Genomic DNA, 10,342 nt, shown 5'->3' with positions numbered 1-10,342 from the left:
TATATTGTATTTCATCATCATCATAATCACCACCGACACCTTCTCCTCCTCCTCCTCCTTTTCCTTTTCTTCATCCTCTTCCTCCTCCAACACCAACCATTCCTTCTTTTCCTTCTCTTCCTCCTTCTCTTCCTCCTTCCCTTCTTCTTTCTTTCTTTCTTTCTTCTCCTTCTCCTGGTCTTCCTCCTCCATACCACCACCACCACTACCACCAGTTTGTTCTTAATTAAAACCTTTATTTATCATTGGCTGTTCTCTTTATTTATTCATTCTTTTTATTTTCATTTATCTATCAGCCCTTCTCTTATGTTTCAGAAATATGATAAAGAATTTGCTGATGCTATGCAAAAAGATAAATTGGATGCTCTCATCTGCCCTGTCATGTCTTCAACATCACTACTGGCAAAGAGTTCAAGCTTTGGAAGTAAGTCCACAACACTTTAAATTAATCTAAATTGAACATTTAAAAAGTAAACTTCTGGAAAACTTGATGGATAAGAAACATTACCTGTAAGTGTAAAAGTACAGGTATGGCTGTATGGTTATGATAGTTGCTTGCCAACTCTGTGGTGTTTGTTTCAGCCCCACTGTGTGGCACCCTCAGCAGATATTTTGTGTTACAGCCCCAAGCTGGCCAAAAACTTTTAAACGGTGAGCGGAAGCCTGTCATATACTTGTTATTTTCACAGTGTACAGAAAGATTTGTGATGATGCTTTACTCTTTTACTCTTTTACCTGGTTCACTCATTTGACTGTGGCCATACTGGAGCATCGCCTTTAGTCGAGGAAATCGACCCCAGGACTTATTCTTTGTAAGCCTAGTACTTATTCTATCGGTCTCTTTTGCCGAACTGCTAAGTTATGGGGACGTAAACACATCAGCATCGGTTGTCAAGCGATGTTGGGGGGACAAACACAGACACACAAACATACACACACACACACACATGCACACACACACACACACACACACACACACACACACACATATACATATATACGACGGGCTTCTTTCAGTTTCCGTCTACCAAATCCACTCACAAGGCTTTGGTCAGCCCGAGGCTATAGTAGAAGACACTTGCCCAAGGTGCCACACAGTGGAACTGAACCCAGGACCATGTGGTTGGTAAGCAAGCTACTTACCACACATCCACTCCTGTGCCTATATATGTATAGGTAACGTCGATTTGATGGAAGGAGTTAATTAATGTAAAGCAGAAATATTCAATCACTATAAACAAACCATTTGTGCAGGTTATCCAACAAAGAAGTTGCATAACCTTTATCTGTCATTTACCACAGGAGAGTCAGTCTACTGTTGTTTATCCAATGGATTTTCTGTACAAAGTTGAGATGGTCATAATTGGAATGTATTTGATTATTGGTTTGCTTGATGAATACTAACTTGATGCCAAACAACAAGAAAATAATTATTTAACACATCAGTGAACATGGGAACTTCTACATGATTGCTAGATCTTCTAGAAATTACAGTAAATTTTTCCTCAAATCATGCCCTTGCATCATAAAAATTCAAGGACAAACTAGATAATGGAGTCTTAGATGTAAAAATGAAAGGACAGCCATGCTAGAATTATTTGATTATAGTAGAGGATTTCTCTCAACAAGGGATTATTTGGAGTTAAAACAACAACAATCCTTTTACTATCATTTTACTTCTGATAATTTTCTTTGCAGGGTTTCCAAACTATTCTCTGCCCTATAATCTACTGAACTACCCTAGTGTGTCTATGCCTGTTACCAACGTAACAGAAGAAGATGTAAAGGCGACTTATAAACCTAAGACATTGATTGAATACTCAGTGAAAAATGTAAGGCTATTTTTTAATTTTTGTTTTATGTCATTCCTGTAGATTGTGATCAATAACATCTTTGGTTATAGGTTTCCAGTAAGTGGTACAGCACATAAATATTTACACATATCACATACATTTATAAAATGAAACTTGAAATTTTGAAAAAAATTGTGTCAATATGTATGTGTACATGCTCACCATTTTGTTGTTCACATCAAATCCTGGTATAATTGCAATTTACACACCTTGAAGGTATTTATAGAAATTTTTATTAAAATATACCCCATTTCAGAAAGTTACAAGGTGAAGCTAACTAGTTTGAATTTTCTGAAACTCCTGTCCCCACTCTCCTTAATTTGTTTTCACGAATTTCAATATAATCAGAATCTATATTATCTAAAGCATATCTGGAGAAAATTTCATTAAAAAATATCCATTTCTTTGGAAGTTATGAGGAAACAAAGTCAGCGGAGCACATTTGATTATCTAGTGAGTCAGGAAAGCTATTTTTGTTGTCATGTCAGAGCACAGGTGGGCTATAGCATACTCCAACCAATCAGGGCTGGACACATATGAATACTAGAGGCAATTCTCTACTCATGAAGAGAAGTGGGAGTTTTAAGCTGTTGGCAAAAAGAAGTTGGATCTCTTTCAACATGGAACAACTCTTACTTTTTCACCCTCCACTTCACGCAGCTAACTCTAGTCTTGTCACCTCATGAACAGCCTGTTTCACTTTTGCTGACTTCGCTCCACGAAATTCTGGATGATATCAACCACAACTCTGCTTCATAATGAACTGTATATTTTCATTTAAGCTAGCTCCATTCCTATTAGCTTATAACAACTTCCGAATTGAATCTATTAGTCAAACATAAGTTATAATACTTTCCCTGACTCACATACATACAGGCTACACTCTTTTTGTCTTGTTAGCTCTTGTAATGATTTAATAAATTAAATTATTTGTTTAAAAACTATCTTCTAATATTCCATTACACATACTTCTCTAAAGCACATTTACTGGACTTTAAATTAGTTACTACTCCCACTATATATATATATATATATATATATATATATATATATATATAGATAGATAGATAGATAAATAAATATAGTTATGACCACACTATGGGATTACCCTGGGTTTCATGTCCTTAAAATGCTTAGGGTTACAGTGTTTCTTCAGACCCCAAAACCCATGTATATATGTGTGTGTGTGTGCACATGTGTGTACGTGTGTGTGTGTGTGTGCATCTGTTTGTCCCCCATCACTGCTTGACAACTGTTCTTAGTGCATTTACATCCCTGTAACTTAACAGTTCAGCTAAAGAAATGGACAAAATAAGTCACATGGTTAAAAGGAAAATAAATACTAGGATTAATTTGTTCAAGGCAGTGCCCCAGCATGACCACAGTCTAATGTCTGAAACAAGTGAAAAAAGAAAAAAGTAACAGGAAAAGTTACACACTAAAGATAAGATTAATAACCTGTGAAATTACATAATCTTAATTCATATTATGTATTCACACAATTACATTAAATTAATATTTATTTATTTTCTATAAGAAGATAAGTAAAATTATATATCTTACTCAGCTCAGACATGCACCAAGGCTTAAATTTATGTCATTGTGAATTGCAGTTCAATGAAATCATCTTAAACTTTACTGACAAGAACTCTTCCACAGCATTTATAAACATTCCAAATATATGTCTTGTTTCTTTGCAGTCAATTCCAGGCAGTGTTGGTCTTCCAGTCAACATCCAAATTATTGTTCCTACATATAAGGACGAGCTTGCATTACGCATCATGAAAGAACTGGATAGTGAACTGAAGAAAGGAGGCAACTAGCGTGTATAACCATCCTTACTTCATCAAATCCTGGTGATATATGATGACTGGTATCACAATGATTCCACTTTAGAAGAAGGTTAATATGATGTTGCAGGACCTTGGTCTTCTTTATAAAGAATAATGACATTTAAATCCTATTGCTTGTTTAAGATGGTTAGCATCTGTCCTTTATTATGTCTTGTTCAAGTTTGCAATGTAGAACTTTAAAATCATTATTTCTCCACGTATGGACCTAAATTTATTGTCACGAAACTTGACAGGAATTAAAATATCTTTTGCCTCTAACATATTGCAAGAAATTCCAAAAAAACGATCCTTGGTGATACAATACTAATTATCATAATATCAGTATTATAGCCCACCCCACACTCTACCACCTACACCCCATTCATCTCATATTCTACACATGTGCCTCCCGGTAATATAACACACCTTACACTACCACATGTCCCACATAATCAATACCTGACATTAAAACACATCACTCAACTCACACACCACAAGTATGTGATACAGTCACCACACAACACCCAAAGTACATAACGCAACTCACGCACCACAAATATGCAATACATTCAGGACACAACACACAAAGCAAATATGTAATACAGTCACCACACAACACCCAAGGCACATAGAAACTCACACGCCACAAATATGTAATACAGGCACCATACAACACCCAGAGCACCTAACACAACTTACACAATACAAATATGTGATAAAATCACCGCACAACACCCAAAGCACATAACACAACTTACACAGCACAAATACGTGGCACAGGCACCACACAACACCCAAAGATCATAGCACAACTCACACAAAGTAAATACAGTCACTACACAATACCCAAAGCACATACTCTATACAACAAGCAGATAAACAACTAAAGTAACATCTGAAGGAACCTAACAAACTCATTAAGTAGAAATCAGGCTAAAAGTGACACTGGAGTTCAACACAAGTCTCTGGTTCCCTCTCAAACCGTTCCCTACATGCCAGCATAGAAAGTGGTCATGAGATAATGATGATTCCAGTAAGTCTCAATTCTAAAACCACAAAAGACAATGTTGTATGCACTTCAGTAAGACACAAGTGCATCTGGTGGTGCAGTAGAAACTCAGAGAAAGATGTTGAGAATATGATAAAATACAATAATTATAGTTCTATATTTAAGAGATGAGGAATTATTAACATTATTTTCATTATTTACATTTGACGGATATTTGTCCTCATCTTGTTTGTTGTTAACACAAACGTTGTGTTAACAACAAACAGCCCACGGGCATATGGCGTAGTGGTTAAGAGCGCGGGCTACCAACCCCAAGGTTCCGAGTTCGATTCACGGCAGCGACCTGATTAATAATAGTAATAATATAATGATAGTAACATCATTAGGAATGAGAACCCAGGTTCGAAATTTCCCCAAGACACCTGACGAAGGCTGGAGGGTATATCAGCCGAAACGTTGTGTTAACAACAAACAAGATGAGGACAAATATCCATCAAATGTAAATAATGTAAATAATACAATAATTATGTTAATAAATATGAGTAAGAATTTATTTTAGTATTTAGCTTATTGATATTCATTACAGTTCATTCTGGATATCATTACATCAAATGTTGTCTGAAAATAAAATGCTACTGTAAGCAGAGTTAGTGTAATGCTAGTAATTTATAAAGCAAAAATCCAAATTTGAAATACGAAAGTAGCATTTGCATAGAGTAGTGTGTGATCCTTAAGGAGGGTCTCCATCACAAGAATTAAGTCAGCTATATCATTTAGCTAGCAATATTATAAAAATTCACATATTGTACTTGAAGATAATTCAAGCAAATTATCCCCATGTGAGAAAAGAATGTGAAGTATTAGATCTATCTTAAATAATAAATTAAAATATTTTGTATAAAAATACCTTCTGATATTTTCATTACACACACTTCTCAAAAGTCTACTTACAGGACCTCTCTATGAATACTTTCACTAAAGTAGTAACCCTTTACCAACATTCTCTCCAAAGATTCATTCAACCAGCTAAATGCATTCATGTTTTAAAATAAGCATTTTGGTCAGTGTGCTAGTGATTCTGCCAGCTTGCTGCCTTATAATAATAATAATTTCATTATTAAGTTGGTGATGGGGAACATAAATAAAAATGAGACTTTAGTTGAAGGTTTCGATTTGAACTTTTTGAAATAAAATGTTTGTATCAGAGAACTAGAGGTGGTCTCAGCAGTTTGTACCACAACAGTTAAAACAAGTGATGCAAATTTAACCCTGTCACACCATGTTCCTGCTATTGCAGGAATAGCTTAAATGTCATATCACCTCTGCTGGATTCATGCTAAAGTGGTAAAGAACAATAACCAGAGGAAAAGAAGATAAAATGTTGGTTTCAAATTTTGACACAAAACCAGCAATTTTGGGGGAGGGGCCTAGTTGATTAGATCAACCCCAGTGCTCAGCTGGTACTTATTTTGTTGACCCCCAAAAGGATAAAAGGCAAAGTCGGCCACAGAAGAATTTGAACTCAGAATGTAAAGACATGAAATGCTGCTAAGCATTTTGCTTGGCATGCTGACTGCTTTGGTCCAGTGGTAGAAGATAAAATACTAAAATTAGACAACATTGCAGCTTTGTAGATAAGTATGTTTATGACTCATTGATAATGGTGTCCCCCTATAGCTGCTTTTTGTTTTTGCTTTTAATTGAGAAAGAAAAACTAATTTCGTGGTGAAACAAGCCTCTGATGAACTCACCACTTCGTCTTGTAAATGAGCAAAGGCTGAGACTTTTTGCAGTTAAGGAAATTATTGATGACATTTATTCTTTGGATGAAACATTTACACTTACGCCAGCAATGAGAGTGATTTGGACAATAAAATTGGTGGAAGTGATGAGAAAAGTAACAACGCAGGATAACAAATATGATAGATGCAGATGTGTGACGAAAGATTTCCAGACTATGGACAGAAAATTTTAGGAAAATAAAAATAAGAAATAAGTGGAAATTTTACCGGTGAGTGTGTTAAATTATAAGGCACAAAAAGAAAATGACTCTCCCCAGACACAACAGAATATGCTTCATCACACAAACTCACATTAAGAATCTTGCAAACCAAATCCAAAAATGAGACAAGATAAATTAAGGACAGTAATAAACAAGTGAAGAACGAATATATAGTGTATGTGTTTATTTGGCAAAAAAAAAAAAAAAGAAAAATCCATCCTGAAATACAACTTGTTATTCTCCTGAATTTTTTTTTGGTTTTTGTGATTCATTCCATTAGTTTACCTGCAATTGTTACTTTTGAGCTATTTATTTTTTTCCTCAGGAGTTCAGGTGGAGGGGAAAGTTAGACACAGGGGCTCAAGTCTGAAAGGGTTTAATCAGCAATAACAAAACTTGTTTATTCTTTAAATGTGTTGCAGCAAGCTTTCAAAGAGGATTGCATGAAATTTTATCCTTCTCACAGTAATAATGCTCTTCTTAATATGTGGTTCTGTCTGTATGTACAGGAAAGTACAAGTAAAAAAATGTCATGATTCTTTGAGACTTTCTTGTACATACAAACCACCAGAGCTAATAAACTGGATATTGTTGTAAAAGACCAAAACAATGAAGTCTGTTTATTAATTAACATAATTATCCCTTTCACAACATATTGCAGCAGATCTTCATCACAATTTATCAAATACTTGGCAAGCATTCTCTCTTCACTCCTTATACAATCCAACCATTCTTTCTTTTCATATACAGTCTGTGACAATGTGGCATGAATGATCCATTGGGAACTCTGTGGAAATCATGGCATACAAAGAGGAAGGGGGCGTGGTATGAGCAAACTCCAGAAGGAGTCACCAAAAATGAGAATTGAAAAATCCTGTGGGATGCAATGATCCAGTGTGTTCACCCGACCAGATATCGGAAACTGGACATTATTGGGGTGAATAAGTAAGAGAGAACATGTATGATAATTGACACAGCATGCCCTGGTGACTACAGGATCAAAGTGAAAGAAGAAGAATGAATAAACAACTATGCTGATTTGATGTAGGAAATATGAAGGTTGTGGTCTATGAAAGGAGTAGATGTGATACCAATAGTAATTGGTGCACTTGGAACTATCAGCACTCAACTACCAACATGGCTGAAAAAGATTGGTGCAAGTGTGAAGGTAGAACACCTACAAAAATCAGCATTGCTTGGAACAGCAAGAATTCTTGGCAGGGTTCTTGAAGCATGGCCAATAAACAATTGTCACCTTAGTCTGCTGGCTGTGGACAGCTGACACTTTCCATCATACCCAGCAAAATAAGGTGTGAGTTTTCGTCCAGACAGACAAGGAGTTAGAGCTCTGAAGGCTGGATATAGTAACCTTTAGGAGGGACAAACAAGAGTGCCTAATAATCGATGTAGTAGTGCCAGGAGATCAACATATCATCATGAAAGAAAGAGAAAAGATTGATGAATATGGAGACTTGAGAGCTGAGATCATTAAGATGTGGCAGTTGCGAGAGTCAAACAGAAAGGTTATGCCGATTGTCATTGGAGGATTGGATTCAATATCACCCAATCTGAAAAAAACATCTGAAAAACCTTAGAAATACCCTACAATTTAGATGTATTGCAGAAGTCGGTTTTACTTGGAACTGCACACATATTGCCTAAAGTACTGTCTGTCTGAGGTCCTTGTTGTGACTTGACAAACAGTACAAACAACCAAGTAGACAATATTTTCAATCACTATATTGTATATTGTGCAACATCTATAATAATAATAATAATAATAATAATAATAATAATAATAATAAAAAATATTTTATAGTACTGAATCATTTTTATTCTCAAGTGGAATCCATGTGGTAAATGTCAATATGTATCACTGGGGCATGATGAAATAAGGTGGTTACACACTCTATCCACTTTTCTTCTTCAGTTCACTGTCCAGTTCTTTCATGATACGTAATGCAAGCTCATCCTTATATGTAGGAACAATAATTTGGATGCTGACTGGAAGACCAACACTGCCTGGAATTGACTGCAAAGAAACAAGACATATATTTGGAATGTTTATAAATGCTGTGGAAGAGTTCTTGTCAGTAAAGTTTAAGATGATTTCATTGAACTACAATTCACAATGATGTAAATTTAAACCTTGGTGCATGTCTGAGCTGAATAAGACATATAACTTTACTTATCTTCTTATACAAAATAGATATTAATTTAATGTGGCTGTGCAAATACATAAGATGAATTAAGATTATGTAATTTCACAGGTTATTAATCTTATCTTTAGAGTATAACTTTTCCTGTTACTTTTTTCTTTTTTCACTTGTTTCAGACATTAGACTATGGTCATGCTGGGGCACTACTTTGAGAGGTTTTAGTTGAACAAATCGATCATAGTATTTATTTTCCTTTTAAGCATGGGACTTATTCTGTCCATCTCTTTAGCTGAACTGCTAAGTTACAGGGATGTAAATGCACTAACAATGGTTGCCAAGCAGTGGTGGGGGACAAATAGACACAAACACACACACACACACACACACACACATACATATGCGTTTTGGGGTGAAAAATTGAGCCCATCTCATTGACACTATTTTCACCCTTTTGATGCAAACTGATCAAAAGAAGTATATAGTTTGTTTATATATAACATGCAGGTATATAATTAAATTGTGTTACATACAAAATGAAAGTGAAGTGCTGCAAGCCAATATTAGATATATAATAACAATGTGATCTTGGTATTACTTATGTTAAAGCAATGGGTAAACATACTCAAATGTGTCCCACTGACTTTGTTTCTTCATAATCTCCAGAAGAATGGATATTTTTTAATGAAATTTTCTACAAATATGCTTCAGATGATATAGATTCAGGAGAGTGGGGACAGGAGTTTCAGAAAATTCAAAAAAGTTACCTTTGCCTTCATGTAATTTTCAGGGAAATGGGTTATTTTTTAATGAAAATTTCTATAAATTCCTTCCAGAGTGTGTAAATTGTAATTATATGAGAATCTAATGTGAAAAGCAAAATGGTGAGCATGTACACATACATATTGACACAATTTTTTTCAAAACTTCAAGTTTCATTTTATAGTTGTATGTAATATGTGTCAGTATGTATATGTGCTATACCAATAGTTGGAAACCTATAACCAAAGATGTTATTGATCGCAAATTAAAGGAATGATATAAAACAAAAATTTAAAAAATAACCCAACCTTTTTCACCAAATATTCAGTCAATGATCTTGCTTTATAAGTCGCCTTTACATCTTCTTCTGTTACCTTTGTAATCGGCATAGATACACCAGGGTAGTTCAGTAGATTATAGGGCAGAGAATAGTTTGGAAACCCTGCAAAGAAAAATATCAGAAGTAAAATGATAGTAAAAGGATTGTTGTTGTTGTTTTAACTCCAAATCATGTGTGTGTTATTTCTTTACTGCCCACAAGGGGATACACACAGAGGGGACAAACAAAGACAGACAAATGGATTAAGTCGATTATATCGACCCCAGTGCGTAACTGGTACTTATTTAATCGACCCCAAAAGGATGAAAGGCAAAGTCGACCTCGGTGGAATTTGAACTCAGAACGTAGCGGCAGACGAAATACCGCTTAGCATTTCGCCCGGCGTGCT

General features: G+C 35.2%; 2 protein-coding genes across 5 annotated transcripts in view; one reads left to right on the top strand and one right to left on the bottom strand.

Moving 5' to 3' along the window:
* The window catches only part of LOC106867389 (vitamin D3 hydroxylase-associated protein), a 26,669-nt gene extending 18,915 nt beyond the window's left edge, over positions 1–7,754 (top strand). Inside the window, exons 15-17 of the mRNA XM_052969129.1 lie at positions 216–424; positions 1,699–1,832; positions 3,554–7,754. Coding sequence (XP_052825089.1) covers positions 216–424; positions 1,699–1,832; positions 3,554–3,676 — 466 coding nt within the window. The 3' untranslated portion in view covers positions 3,677–7,754. The remainder of the gene's footprint in view (positions 1–215; positions 425–1,698; positions 1,833–3,553) is intronic.
* A 759-nt stretch (positions 7,755–8,513) lies between these two features.
* LOC106867388 (fatty-acid amide hydrolase 1) overlaps positions 8,514–10,342 on the bottom strand; it is a 29,866-nt gene continuing 28,037 nt past the window's right edge. For all 4 annotated transcript variants that reach the window (XM_052969278.1, XM_014912244.2, XM_052969277.1 and 1 more), the window contains 2 exons: positions 9,923–10,056; positions 8,514–8,728 (listed from right to left, as the gene is read on the bottom strand). In XM_052969278.1, coding sequence (XP_052825238.1) covers positions 8,606–8,728; positions 9,923–10,056 — 257 coding nt within the window. In that variant the 3' untranslated portion in view covers positions 8,514–8,605. The remainder of the gene's footprint in view (positions 8,729–9,922; positions 10,057–10,342) is intronic.

This window comes from Octopus bimaculoides, chromosome 7, assembly GCF_001194135.2.
Source record: "Octopus bimaculoides isolate UCB-OBI-ISO-001 chromosome 7, ASM119413v2, whole genome shotgun sequence".
Lineage (NCBI taxonomy): Eukaryota > Metazoa > Mollusca > Cephalopoda > Octopoda > Octopodidae > Octopus > Octopus bimaculoides.
The sequence above is the reverse complement of the archived record's forward strand: the minus strand, read 5'-3'. Positions and strand labels throughout refer to the sequence as shown.